The sequence below is a fragment of the Manis pentadactyla genome, chromosome 11 (genome assembly GCF_030020395.1).
Source record: "Manis pentadactyla isolate mManPen7 chromosome 11, mManPen7.hap1, whole genome shotgun sequence".
Classification (NCBI taxonomy): domain Eukaryota; kingdom Metazoa; phylum Chordata; class Mammalia; order Pholidota; family Manidae; genus Manis; species Manis pentadactyla.
The window spans coordinates 33,553,785-33,568,620 of NC_080029.1; the positions used below are offsets into that span (position 1 = coordinate 33,553,785).

Sequence of the window (14,836 nt, forward strand, 5' to 3'; positions counted from 1 at the left end):
GTTTTTCAGTAGGGTTTTGTAAAACAGTGTAATTCTAACTCTCTCATTCCTTCTTCATTTATTAGCTGGATTGTTGATGACCTTTCACTGATTCATGCCTCTGGCTCCCAGGTGTCTCCACTGTTCGTCCCCCCAGTCCGAGGGAAAGGAGCTTCCCACGGGGTCAGCCCCCACTGGAGTTCATGCCCCCAGCGACTCCCCCAGCCAGGCCCCAGTGGGTACCAGATGACAGTGAGAGCATCTGCATGGTCTGCTGCAGAGAGCGCTTCACCATGGTAAGCAGTGTCAGTCTCCAGCTTCACCTGCAGGAGAAATAAAGAAAAAATTGTAGCGCATGAGCCATAGTCACCTTCTGCCCCTAAGAGGATATTGGTGCTTTCAGAAGTACCACCAAATCTAAGACTTTGAATTTATCTTTGATCTGACTGGAATCTATTTTCTGGATTCTCAACTAGCCTTAAATTCTAAAGTCTTTGCCATTCTCGTGAAATAACTAAAAAGAGGTAGAGTGATAAAGCCAGAGGAAATCACCAAACATCAGGTGATCTTGTTTCTAGCTCCACTACCTTTCTCTTTAGGATAGGTGACCTGGTAGTAGTTTTATCTGCTGGCTCTGGAGACAGAGAACCTGGGTTCTGAATCCCAGCTGTGCCTCTTACTAGCAGTGTGACTGTTAACTTTCTCAGTCTCCGATGCTCACTTGTAATCTAGGGATGATATGTTGTTTGACTCACGATGCTATGAGGACTATGTACAGTAACATGTCACCATGCTGGACACAGTGCCTAAGTGCTGATGGAAATTATGATGATGTAATCTCTCTGTTTCTTCCCCATCTATAAAAGAGGTGTAATGCATTTATCAACCTCTAACAATGAAATGAGGCAGTACTTGTAAAAGTAGTTCCAAAAAAATGACACTTTTCATTGTCACCAAATACCATGTAGACATGTGATCTACAGTGGCTGAAATTGTCACCTCTTCCCTACTACTTTTTGCTTTGCCTTTACATGTCACATCCACAGACAGGTAGAACTTGTCAGGAGCTACTGCAGAATTGCTCATGACTTGGACACCTTTGCCATCAGCCAAGAGAGATCTTTAGATGTCAGCTCCTTGAAGGCAAGGGGTGGTGTGCTCTTTCTCAATAGAGGCCCAGCAGCTGGTATCCTCAATAAATCACAGGCTGCAGACCAAGATTAATGTGATGAAAGGTTAAACTCATAGTTCTGCAGTCTCACCCTTCCTTCCTCCCTCTTTCCCTTCCCAATGACACTCCTCAGTTTAACAGGCGCCACCATTGTCGCCGCTGTGGCCGGCTAGTGTGCAGTTCCTGCTCCGCTAAGAAAATGGTGGTGGAAGGCTGCCGAGAGAACCTCGCACGCGTGTGTGACCAGTGCTTCAGCTACTGCAACAAAGAGTGAGTGTCCTGCAGCGGGGCTGCTACTGTTACTCACCACTACCCCCCCCCCCAGGTCCTTACACTCCTAGGCATTTCTGGAGAAGAGCATCTCAAATGGGGAACGATTACTAAACATTTTAATTTAACATTTGCACTGAAATGCCAGTCACTCTTTGGTGAAATGTTTGACCTTGGTCAGAGAAACTACTAAAAGAGGAGGCAGGGGTGGGAGGAAGCAGAGTTCAGTGTTCGTACACGATGTTCTCTCTGAGATTAGGACACCTGGTTCTTCAGCCATCCCCTGGCCGTAGCCACTGATCCCAGTTCACCAGCCACGTCACCTGTTTGCCAGCTACTCCTGCTTCAGCTAGTCTCAGCTGGATGCAGAGGGACATGTTCACACCCACTGAATGTTTGGGCAAGACTTGCACCAGCTCTGATCTAGCTAATCATCCTTGCTTGTATTCCACGACTGGAAGAGCGCCCACACTTTCTCACCCATAGGTCACCTAGTGACAGACGTTAGAAACTGCTCATACCTCTGGCAAGACAGGTCAAGACTGTGTTGCTGGCTCAGTGTTGCTCGATTTTTTCCACCACTTCTAGCAGCGTAAGAGAGAGAAACCAAGTCTCTTAGAGCATCTGGGAGTATGAACCAAAGCATCTCTCCAAAAGCAAGATTACTTTGAGTTCTTCATGTTTTACTTACAGACTTAAATAGGTTTCATATTCTTCTTAATAGGTTTTGACCAAAATGTTAAAACAAACATGAATATTTCCTATCACTATGCATCATAATAATTACTCATCTCATAGGAAGGAAAACATGCCATGTTTATATTACAGCTTCTGTGACCCTGGCACACCCCTGCCTTTCTTGGAGTGAGCGAGAGGAGAGAACCTGTACTGCTGAGATTTGAAATGAGCAGTTAGAATTGATGGAGATTCTTTCATTCAACCGTCACTCAGCAGTAATCACTTTGCCCTCAAGGAGCCCCCATTTCAGTGGGGAGACAGCCAACAAACAGACTGTAAGGTCACGGGAAAGTGCAGTGGTGGAAGCAAAGCCAGCTTAGCCCTGTGGTCAGAAAGGTTTCCTAGTGGTGTGGCGCCTAGTCTGAGCTTTAGAGGATGAGGAACTAGTAGGAAAAGAAGCCACAACAGCATTGCCAGAAGTGGGAGCAACATCTGCAAAGGAAGGCACTAGAGAAAATGTGAGTCATTTGAAGAAGTGTAAATACACAGGTAATAAGCTAAGGTTCTGGCCAGTATACTGTGGAGTTAAAGGCTGGCAGCTGAGGACTTAGGCAGTTGCTCAAAGGCTTTGAGTTTGCTCTTTGGCAGCATGGGCAGGGTTGACCTGCAGGCTCCTCATGCAGGTGACAGATGTGGGCACTGGCCTGTGGCACCAGGACTTAGTGCTTAGTGATGCCAACAGAAGCTAACCAGAAACCAGAACCAGTGGCCAGCTGGGGGACACTTTTATGAATAGAGCACAGGTCATAGGTGGCAGGAGACGGTCTCAAGAGGTAGCCAGACCAGGTCATAATGGGCTTTGTTTGCTGACTACAAATGTGGAATATTTTTATCCTGAGGAGCTACTGAAGATTTGAAGCAGAAGCATAATGTGACCAGATTTGCAAATTTTTGAAACCTTGCTATAGCTACAGAGAATAGGTAGACAGATCAAGGAGACTAATGGGGAAGCTATTGCAGAGGCTCTAGCAATAAATGATGGCCCTCTCTGAGGAGGGAATGAAGAGAGAAAGGGGGACATTTAAAGAGGTATTTAAAAGAAGGAATGGGCAGGAAGTGGTGAGTGATTAGCTCTAACAAGTGAGGGAGTGAAAAGAGCTTTGGATGATTCTTATATCTCATTAAGGTAACACAGTAAATATCGATGCCATGCACCAAGCTCAAAACACAGAGGAGGAAGAGGGATTCAGACATTTCATTTTTCTTTCTGTTTCCAGTGTGCCAGAGGAGAATCCAGAACAACCACAAGGTAAGACTGCATCATAGTCCCTGTGGCTCTGTTTACATGCTCAGATTGGCTCTTCCATAAGCATGTCAGCTGTAACCGATACCCTTAATGGCAACCGAGTCCAACTTGTTGGGCAAAGAAAATCCTTAGCATTTCCAGCAAGCTGTTTCCCTAAAAGTTAATTACCATATTAACCTATCATACTGGCCCATTAGCTTCCAGGATTGAGTAGGGCAGCAACGAAAGAATTTGGTCCTTAATAGCCTTTTTTTTTTTCACCCCCTAGGTTTCCCTTCACCATCATCCTGCCTCCTAAATGCTCCCTCCATCCCCCTAGGTAATCACTATTCCTGCGCCCTTCCGCAGAAGACTAGTTTTTAGAGTAGCCCCTGGCTCAGCCCTCCATTTGAGAAGCATGTACCTCTCAGAGTTTCTTGTGGTGAAGCAAGCTGGTTATATGACAAACTTTGTAACATCCCAGATCTTCCCTGGGGAAGAAAGTTTGAGGTGCCTAATGCAGTCCCTTAAAGGAAATAAAAGGGACCAAGGAGAGAGAGAAAGGGCCCTCAGACAGCAGGCAAGTACTTGTCTGCCACTTACACCAGCTCACTGGACTGGATGGACAGGACTGCTGGCCTGTGACTGACAGCTGAATGGCATGTCTCTTCTCACCACCAGACAGCTCCAGGAGTGAGAGCCCTCCGTACTCAGCTGTGGTGACCGTTCCCAAAGCAGCTGAGGTGGAATGGATTTTGGATCTGAATGAGGAGGAAAATGAGCTGGTACGCAGTGAATTTTACTATGAGCAGGTAATAGCAATAAAATATGGTGGTCATTTGAGTTTCTTGATCATGTGTAATAATATGGCAGAAAATGCAGATAGGTGAACACAGCCTGGCCTTCACTTGCTTACATTATAATAATATGGCAGCTAAGACAAGTAAATCAATGAAGCAGAAAAATGAGGAACATCTTGGGAAATGCACAAGAGGAGATCAGGTAAGGCTTCATGGAGGAGGCAGCATTTAAGATGACCCTTGGAAGAGCAATAGGAATTTGACAAGCAGAAACTTGGGGGTTATGAGGGGAGGGAGGATAGGGGAAGGCCAAAGAGTGCAAAACTCAAACATTTGAGTAAAGGCCCAGAGTCAAAAATTGCAGGGCATGGTTGGGAGATTGGAAGTGGTTTAACTTGGAGAGAACATAGGGTGTTAGTAGGCAGGTAGTAGAAGGTGGGATTGAAATGGGCTATTTCTGTAAAGGGTCTTGAATTCTACATTAAGGAATTATACTCAGTAGGCATCAGGGGCCATGAAAGGTTTCAGAGTGTGCATTTGGAATATTAATTTAGCAGCAGTTTGGCCAGTGGCTTGAAGCAGAGATTTCTCCAGGTGGTCAGACAAGGAGGGTGACTTTTGTAGCACAAGCCAGCAATAAGGAGGACCTGCACTAGGAAAACAGTAGACTGGTAAAAGGAAAGGACATACTGACATTCCCAAGAAGTGGATAACACATGGACACAGCTGCCTTCTTCCCAGTTTTGTAACAAAACATTGCAGCCAGAGCCTTGGTGCTGCTACTTAGAACATCTAAAATTTGTTTACTTCCACTTCTGTTTTGCTGTGGAATTTTGGCTCCTTCCTTCAGAGTTTTTCAAGCTTTGTGAAATAGGAGGAAGAATTTCTGCCATCCAGTTGCATTTGAAAAATGCTGCAGCCCCTGAACTCACCGTGTGTTTCTCTATTCTCTCCTGGCCAGGCCCCCAGTGCCTCCTTGTGCAGTGCCATCCTGAACCTGCACAGAGACAGCATTGCCTGTGGCCACCAGCTGATTGAGCACTGCTGCCAGCTGTCCCAGGGCCTCACCAACCCAGAGGTGGATGCAGGACTGCTTATAGACATCATGAAGCAGCTGCTCTTCAGCGCCAAGATGATGTTTGTCAAGGCTGGCCAGAGCCAGGACCTGGCTCTTTGTGACAGGTAAATGTAAATGAGTCTCTGTTCTTTTACACAGTGGTTATTTCTATCCAGCTTTTTCTTAGTCCAGTATGAAAGTTCACTGTCCTCTCCTGCAAGTCATGCTGAAATGCTTTGCATCTCAGTGTGATATTGATGAAATGGCTGTTACCAGGTCACAAGTGGTCTCTCTCACCCTACCTGTGTCCTCCTTCCCTGCGTGGATCTTCAAAGTAGAGTGTTGTATAAGCTATACCCAGTCAGAAAGAAATTAGACTTTGGTTACTTTGTAATTAAAATCAACTTAGGTGAGCACCTTCGGACTCTGTGAAACTTTCTGACTTTTAAAGAAAATGCATTCTCCCTGTATATCCAATGCATAGCCTTAACCGAAACTCTAGTCCAGTCTTGACCAAATTCAGACTGTGGCCTCAGGGAGTTCTAGGTAAAAGATCTGTCAAGTACGCTGGGACAGGTCTATCCCTGTGTCACGGGTAGGAATCATACGTAGTATCTATGGAAAAGGTGTGATCTCAGATCCCTGCACAACCTGCTCCACCTCTCCTCATTACCTTGACAGTGAAAATTTCCCATTCCAGGATTAGCCATCCACCCAGGAGTGTGACTCACATTGTGTTCCCAGCACTCAGTCCTAGCCAGATTTGGGAACAGAGAGTATGATTTCCTTTAAAGTTTAGGTGCCTCAGGTGCTTGCTCAGAGAACTTGCTTACACACTCACCAGAGAGCCGAGAGGGCAGTGAATCTCAGCTTCACCACTTCCCAGCTCTGTGACCTTGGGACGAATCTGTTAAGTGCTCTGGGCCCCACTTTCCTCCTCATTACCATAGGGATGATGATAATACTTACCGCAGGTATGAGGATAAAATAAGAGTATCCACATAACAGACAAGAACTGAGCCTGTGTACTCCAAAAATGTGAAGTTAGTTTTATTATTTTTATTAACAAAAACCAGAAGGCCGAGAAAGACAGGAGGTGGTATTGAAAGTGGAGAGGAATTAAGTTCACCCTTTTATTTATTCATTAATTTATTTTTATTATAGTATCACTGATACACAATCTTATGAACAACATTGTGGTTTCACCCATATTATCAAGTCCTCACCCGAGCCATTGCAGTCACTGCCTATCAGCATAGTAAGATGCTGTCAAATCATTACTTGTCTTCTCCGTGCTGTACTGCCTTCCCCATGACCTACGTATATTGTGATTGCAAATTACAGTGTCCCTTAATCCCCTTCTCTTTCCCCACCCACCCTCCCCAATCCCTCCCCTTTAGTAAACTTCTCAGAGTCTGTGAGTCTGCTTCTATTTTGTTCCTTCAGTTTTACTTTGTTTTTTTACTCCACAAATGTGTAAAGTCATTTGGTACTTGTCTTTCTCCACCTGACCTATTTCACTGAGCATAATACCCTCTAGATCCATCCATGTTGTTGCAAATGGTAGGATTTGTTTTCTTCTTGTGGCTGACTAATACTCCATTGTGTATATGTACCACAATCTTTTTATCCATTCATCTATTGATGGACACTTCGGTTGCTTCCATATCTTGGCTATTGTAATAGTGCTATGGTAAACATAGGGGTGCATATGTCTTTTTGAATCAGGGATCTTGTATTCTTTGGGTAAATTCCTAGGAGTGGAATTCCTGGGTCAAATGGTATTTCTATTTTTAGTTTTTTGAGGAACCTCCATACTGCTTTCCACAGTGGTTGAACTAATTTACATTCCCACAAACAGTGTAGGAGGGTTCCCCTTTCTCCGCATCCTCACCAGCATTTGTTGTTCTTAGTCTTTTCAATGCTGGCCATGCTTACTGGTAAGTTCACCCTTTTATATCAAGAGGCAGTAGATTCTACATTTTTCCAGTTGATAAACGAAGGAACAGGTATTAAATATGTCAAGTTTTTTAAGTAACCATGAAAAGAACCAAAAACCTACCAGTTTACCAGAAATGGAGAAGAAAAAAAAAATAACAGAAACCACTCTATGAAGCAAGGGGTGGAATTTAAGGCAAAATAAAAATATATCTAAAGATACCTCAGATTTGAGTAATGTAAATGAAATAAAAGCTTATTAAAAGAAAAAGACACTTAGACTAGGGAGAAAAACAAATTTAACATCAAATTCTATACTTCTTTCAAAGTCTAATAATCAGGATGGAGGAAATACCCACCTGGACTTGTGGCAGCAGAAATTAAAGAAGCCCTTACTTCAGTAGGAGTCTCACCCACTCCTAAGTGCCATGGCTTCTCTGAGAGTTTACAGCAGTGGTTTCAAAGTACACATTTGTTCTCCCCATCCCTTGGTTCAGGTGCACCCATTCTAGAGAATAGCTGCCTTTGTGCACATATGCTGATGGGAATGGATTCATCTCATGTGTTTCAAACGCCTGGTTTGCAGAGTATTTTTCTACTGTTTTTAACTCATACCTTCTTCTGATAGACACTTAAATAAATAAACAAATGTTTAAAAACAAAGCACACCATGTATTTCAAATGTATAATACATATGATACTGAATATCACATAGTCCACTCTTGTATACCCCATCCCAACTAGGGCGAGAATCACTGATGTACTGAGTCCCTTTCTGGGGAAGTTGGTGGACAAATCAGAATCTACAGGGTGTTTTGCTAGAACTATGATACAAGATTCAAGACTCTTGAGTGTAGGTCTGTTTCAGGCAGCCCTAGATAAATGGTCAAGCTCCCTGGTCTCTCTGTCATTATAAGATTTTGCAGTCATCAGGTGTCAGGAGTAAGATTATGGGCAGCAGTCCTAGTAGTCAAAATAAGAGCCCCTTCTCAGCCCAGGGAGAGGATTTCAAGCCAAGGAGACTAGAATCCACATGAAGGGCCAAGATGGCCTGCCCAGCAGCACCTCCACGGAATGGTAGGGATGTGACCTCTGCACTGACCAGCAGTGTAGGCCATTGATAATCTTCACCCTCTCTCCCAAGCAAGCAGGGTTCAAAAGAACCAAAATGCAGATGTGTATCTTGTGAGCTCCCAACATTCAGTATAAAGGCCTTGCCTCTAATAGAAGACCTGAGGGTTCTGAAGTGTCCCTACTTCACATATTAATATCTAACAATGAGTGCCTGTAAAGTTCCAGACACCATCCTAAGCCCTATTACTTTGGTTATTTCATTTTATCCTTAAAACTCTCTGTTATTATGTCCATTTTACAGGTGAGTAAATTAAGGCAGAGTAACTTGCCAAAGGTCATAGAGCTCTGAGTGTTGGAGTTAAATTTCAGAGAGTCTGATTCCAGAGCCTTCTCTCATAGTGTCTATATACCTCTCATTTCTCATTATCAGATTTCACATTTGAAATAAAATAGAAAACTTTTCAGCAATAACTATTCATAGTAAGATCCAGTAGAGCCTCACCACCTTGCCCTTTTCCTCTCTGTAGCTACATCAGCAAGGTAGATGTACTGAACATCTTAGTTGCTGCTGCCTATCGCCACCTGCCATCTCTGGATCAGATCTTGCAGCCAGCTGCAGTAACCAGGCTAAGGAACCAGCTTTTGGAAGCTGAGTACTACCAACTGGGCATCGAGGTAAGGCAAACAAAGCTAACATCTCCCCGACTGTAATGAATTGCTTTGGCAACCCTTACAAACAGGTTTTGCCATCTCTTAGTTGCCCTTAGCCATGGGAAAATATCTAGGGCATGGTATTTGCCAGTGTGGGAGTAATGGCAGGTGGATTAGGCCTGGGGTGCGGGGTGATGATTGGCAACAATGAAGAAAAAATAGGTCTTTGGGACTCTCGGGCCTGAATGTAGGGATCTCTCACTAAAAGCAGCGGTTTTTCCTCCAGGTCTCCACCAAGACTGGCCTTGATCCCACTGGGGCATGGCATGCTTGGGGCATGGCCTGCCTTAAAGCTGGGAACCTCACTGCCGCGCGGGAGAAGTTTAGTCGCTGCCTGAAGCCCCCTCTTGACCTCAATCAGCTGAGTCACGGCTCAAGACTGGTACAGGATGTGGTTGAGTACCTGGAGTCCACAGTGAGACCACTCCTCTCCTTGGTAAGAGCGCAGGGGGCACAGGGGCAGCTCAGAGAGGGAGGCCCAGGAGCAGTAATGGCCTGGGGAAAGGATCAGCTTCCGCTCAGCTGCCAGTGGCAGTCCTGGCTCAGAGCTGCCAGGTTTGGATTTTGTTCTTTCCATTATATATAATTAGATAAGTAACTGTATATGTTTAGATAAGTAATACAGAGTCAATTTTTTTTTAACAGCAAACTATAGAAAGCTGTTTTTCAAATGATAAAAATCACATATAATCGCATACCCAGATTTAAGTGGTATTTAGATTCCAGTGAATTTTCTATGTTGGTTCTTGAATGAAATTGGTGTTATACAGTATTATATAGAATTTTGAATCCTGCCTGGCTTCCTACCTTTAAAACGCATTGTGAGCCTTTTTCTACATTGTTAAATATTCTTTGAAAGCAATATTTTCAGAGGCTGCTGAGAACTTTCTGAGTTCCATTTTCCTTTCACACTCTCTCTTTCCTGTCAGCAAGATGATGATTATTTAGCTACCTTGAAAGAATTGGAAGCCACCCTTAGGACCCAGAGCCTCTCTCTGGAGGTGATTCCTGAAGGGAAGATCATGAACAACACCTACTACCAAGAATGCCTCTTCTACCTGCGTAACTATAGCACCAACCTGGCCATCATCAGCTTCTATGTGAGGCACAACTGCCTGCGGGAAGCCCTGCTGCATCTCCTCAACAAGGTGGGACACGCAAACACAGCTCCAGACAGCAGTGCCCGCCCTGCCCGCCTGGGTCGGCCTGCTCGGCTTTAAGGGGGATGATAACTTAAACTTAACTCTGAGATCATCTCTGGCAGAATCAAGCCAAATGGAAAATTCTGTCTACACATATGATTTGATGAGTGTGTAGCAAGTCTTAAACTGAATCCCAAATTGCCCTTATGACTGGCAATGACAGATTTCATCCCTTCTCCCCAAAAATATAGCAGAATCCAATAGTTAATAAGAGCATAGTCTCTGGAAAGAAAATCTTGGTATAAGTGGTGTCTTGGGCAAATTGTTCCACCTCTTTCTCTTTCCACATACCTCCCAGCAGCTCTGGGACTGTCCCACTGCTGCCCCAGCTGCTCATCTACTCAGAGTTTTTCCCACGGGGCCAGGAAGCCCCCCATGGCATGGCAGAGATCCTATATTTAGGCCCAAGACATCTAATGGAAGGAGACTGTGCTCCCCTTATTTTTTTTTATACTCAATATGTGTAGTTTGGATTTTTATTAAAACTATTCTTCCAAAACAATTTTCTTGAAATAAAATAATTTTTTTTTGTTCTTGAATAGTATTTACTAAGGTATCATTGATATACAATCTTATGAAGGTATCACATGAGCAACATTGTGGTTTCAACATTCACCCATATTACCAAGTCCCCCCACACACACATCCCATTGCAGTCACTGTCCATCAGCGTAGTAAGATGCTATAGAGTCACTACTTGTCCTCTCCATGCTGTACTGCCTTCCCTGTGCCCCCCCCCATGTTATGTGTGCTAATCATAATATCCCTTAATCCCCTTCTCCCTCCCCCGCTCCCAACTCCTTCCGTTTGGTAACTCTAGTCCCTTCCTGGAGTCTGTGACACAGTCTGCCGCTGTTTTGTTCCTTCAGTTTAGCTTTGTTGTTATCCTCCACAGATGAGTGAAATCATTTGATACTTGTCTTTCTCCGCCTGTGTGCTCCCCTTATTTTGTACTGACATACTCTGTCCTCCTCCCCCAGGCGGCAAAGGCACCGCTGAAGCGCGTTGGTTCTTTGGACCATTGTTAAGCAAAGCCAAGACTGTTCCACCGTGACCCTTTGGCATTCCCTTTTTTATCTGAAAGATCCATGAAAATTTTCTGAGGAATTAGCTGGATTCATACCAAATTTCATATAAAATTAAAGGAGCTTAAGGTTTAGCCTAATTTCAGTCTGCCATCCAAATTCAAAATGGCAGCCAATAAAAGTTTACAAACGCATATCTCCTCTAGGATTGCTCTAAGTGAAGTCAACAATTCATAGAATCATGGTCACCGTACCCTACAGGACAGTGAGAGGGAAATATTTTCACTACTACCTTAAGTACTAACTGTTTCAGCTACCCACCAGGTTTCAAGAAGGTTATATTATTTGGAGTTTCATTGCTAACATTTCCTTTTCCTTAGTTTCCAAATGAGTTCTGCGGTAAATCTGCTTCTCTAAGCACAAACTGAGAATGTAAACCAGCCAGTTCTGTTTCTTCTAACTGATGACTAGTACAAGAGAGTTAAGCTGCTTACTTGCTTATCTTGGTGTAAGCTGATGACAGCATTCCCCCTGCTTACAATGGTCAGACTAGGACCAAAGCCATTTTTAATCTTTTTTTAATTATTAAGGTATCATTGGTGTACAATCTTATGAAGGTTTCACATGAGCAGCATTGTGGTTACTACATTCACCCATATTATCAAGTACCGCCCCCCACCCCATTGCAGTAACTGTCTATCAGCATTGTAAGATGCCATAGAGTCACTATTTGTCTTCTCTGTACTATACTGCCTTCCCCGTGAGCCCCCTACATTATGTGTGTTAATAATAATGCCCTTTAATCCCCTTGTCCTTCCCTCCCAGACCACCCTCCCTGACCCCTCCCCTTTGGTAACCACTGGTCGCTTCTTGGACTCAGTGAGTTGGCTGCTGTTTTGTTCCTTCAGTTTTTGCTTGTTATACTCCACAAATGAGTGAAATCATTTGGTACTTACTTTTCTCCACCTGGCTTATTTCACTGAGCATAATACCCTCTAGCTCCATCCATGTTGTTGCAAATGGTAGGATTTGTTTTCTTCTTATGGCTGAATAATGTTCCATTGTGTATATGTACCACATCTTCTTTATCCATTCATCTACTAGTAGACACTTGGGTTGCTTCCATATCTTGGCTATTGTAAATAGTGCTGTAATAAACATAAGGGTGCATATGTCTTTTTGAATCTGAGAAGTTGTTTTCTTGGGGTAAATTCCTAGGAGTGGGATTCCCAGGTCAAATGGTATTTCTATTTTTAGTTTTTTAAGGAACCTCCATATTGCTTTCCACAGTGCTTGAACTAATTTACATTCCCACCAGCAGTTGTAGGAGGGGGTCCCCTTTCTCTGCATCCTCACCAGCATTTGTTGTTCCTCGTCTTTTGGATGTTGGCCGTCCTAACTCGTGTGAGGTGATATCTCATTGTAGTTTTAATTTGCATTTCCCTGATAATTAGCGATGTGGAACATCTTTTCATGTGCCTGTTGGCCATCTGAATTTCTTCTTTGAAGAATTGTCTCTTCAGATCCTCTGCCCATTCTTTAATGGGGTTATTTGCTTTTTGGGTGTTGAGGCATGTGAGTTCTTTATATATTTTGGATGCTAACCCCTTATCGAATATGTCATTTATGAATATATTCTCCCATACTGTAGGATGCCTTTTTGTTCTGCTGATGGTGTCCTTTGCTGTACAGAAGCTTTTAGTTTGATATAGTCCCACTTGTTTCATTTTTGCTTTTGTTTCCCTTGCCCAAGGAGATGCATTCAGGAAAAAGTTGTTCATGTTTATATTCAGGGGATTTTTGCCTATGTTGTCTTCTAAGAGTTATATGGTTTCATGACTTACATTCAGATCTTTAATCCATTTTGAGTTTACTTTTGTGTATGGGGTCAGACAATAATCCAGTTTCATTCTCTTACATGTAGCTGTCCAGTTTTGCCAATACCAGTTGTTGAAGAGGCTGTCATTTCCCCATTGTACGTCCATAAAGCCACCTTTTTTCTTTTTATTAAGATATCATTGATATACACTCTTATGCAGGTTTCACAAGAAAAACAATGTGGTTATTACATTCACCCTTATTATCAAGTCCCCCCCCACATGCCCCATTGCAGTCACTGTCCATCAGTGTAGTAAGATGCCACAGAGTCCCTATTTGTCTTCTCTGAGCTACACTGTCTTCCCTGTGACCTCCCACACACCATGTATACCAATCATGACAGCCCTCAATCCCCTTCTCCCTCCCTCCCCACCCACCCTTCCTCACCCCTCCCCTTTGATAACCACCAGTCCCTTCTTGGGGTGTGTGAGTCTGTTGCTATTTTGTTCCTTCAGGTTTGTATAAAGCCTTCTTTTTATCTGTTGTAATCACAGTTATCCTTGAACTGAAATATTTTACCTTAATTCTCAAGCAAGTAAGGAATAACAACACCAAAAATTACAAAACTAGCCATTCGGCCGGAGTACGGAGCACACTCTGTTGCCAGTCTCATTCCCTGCTCTTTTCACCCTTTGCCTATCACATGCCCAGAGGGAGCTTTCTAAACCACAATACATGTTATTTGTGTTACGTCAGTCAGGATTCATTTTATTCCCGCCTAAAAGGCCTTCAGTAGATCCCCATGGCCACAGGATGAGGTCTAATTTCCTTAGCATGTGTACAGGGCCCACCAGGATCAGGCCCCCTTATTTCTTTTTTTATTTTCACCATAGATCCTATCTATACCCTATATCAGACTTAACCAAATTACTTAAATTTTCCTGAATGTACCATATGCATTCTTACTTGGAGGAGTCTGCTTGTGCTGTAGCCCCTACTTAGAGTGTTTTCTTGAAAAACTGTGCTTTCAGACCCTTTCTGTTGAGCATTCACAAAACATCCAAGCAACATGAGTCACTTCTTCCTATATATCTGCATTGTACCTAGAACGTAGCTCTGTTACTGCATTTATCCCACTGGATAAAATTTCCCACTGGAAACTGTCCACTTCAATTGTGTCTTCCTTTCTGAACCAAGAAGGACTATATTTTACTTATCTGTGTCTTCAGGCCCCTGGCCTAGTGCCATTTATGAATGAATAAGTGGATAGATAAATGGGTGAAATGGAGCTTCTTAAAGTATTGCTCTTCTGAGAACTTCTACATTTCCTATGGCATTGTTCCCCTTGCTTCTTAGTCTGCCCTACAACTTTTAGATGAAGTCTGGATTCTCAGTTACAAACATCCAGATTTGGAAAAATAGCCCTCACCCACTGTGGATATTCTCAGAGCCCAGATCTCCACTTCTGAACAGCTTATGCCCAGTGCTGCTAGGCTGGCATGCTATGCTACCATGAGCTTACAGCCATCCTTTACTCTCCATTAGTAGCTCATAATCTGAAGTATAAATGCCCAGGTGATTTTCTTTTTATTGTCTAGTAGGGGCTTATGACACCAGGTCTCTGAACTACAGATGAGCTTCATAAGCAAGGGGATTAGTATGTGTGTTTACTTTTATGAGGAGTGGGTACATAATGTTTATCATTTATTAATCCAAGATATTACATAGTTAGGGACTGACTATTCTGGGCCCTAGAGATACAGCAGTGAAAGAAAAAAAAGACAGAAATATCTGCCCTCATCAAACTTAAGTCATAGTAGGGAGAGGG

The 14,836-nt window shown here is 43.3% G+C and overlaps 1 protein-coding gene across 3 annotated transcripts in view; it reads left to right on the forward strand.

The window, feature by feature from the left end:
• Positions 1–14,836, forward strand: part of ZFYVE26 (zinc finger FYVE-type containing 26) — a 64,795-nt gene that overhangs the window by 39,834 nt on the left and 10,125 nt on the right. For 2 of the 3 annotated variants that reach the window (XM_036905972.2, XM_057488369.1), the window contains 8 exons: positions 112–275; positions 1,284–1,420; positions 3,376–3,407; positions 4,065–4,195; positions 5,145–5,365; positions 8,780–8,927; positions 9,190–9,399; positions 9,893–10,111. In XM_036905972.2, the coding sequence (XP_036761867.2) occupies positions 112–275; positions 1,284–1,420; positions 3,376–3,407; positions 4,065–4,195; positions 5,145–5,365; positions 8,780–8,927; positions 9,190–9,399; positions 9,893–10,111 (1,262 nt within the window). The remainder of the gene's footprint in view (positions 1–111; positions 276–1,283; positions 1,421–3,375; positions 3,408–4,064; positions 4,196–5,144; positions 5,366–8,779; positions 8,928–9,189; positions 9,400–9,892; positions 10,112–14,836) is intronic. The other variant, XM_036905971.2, reaches the window with a different exon arrangement.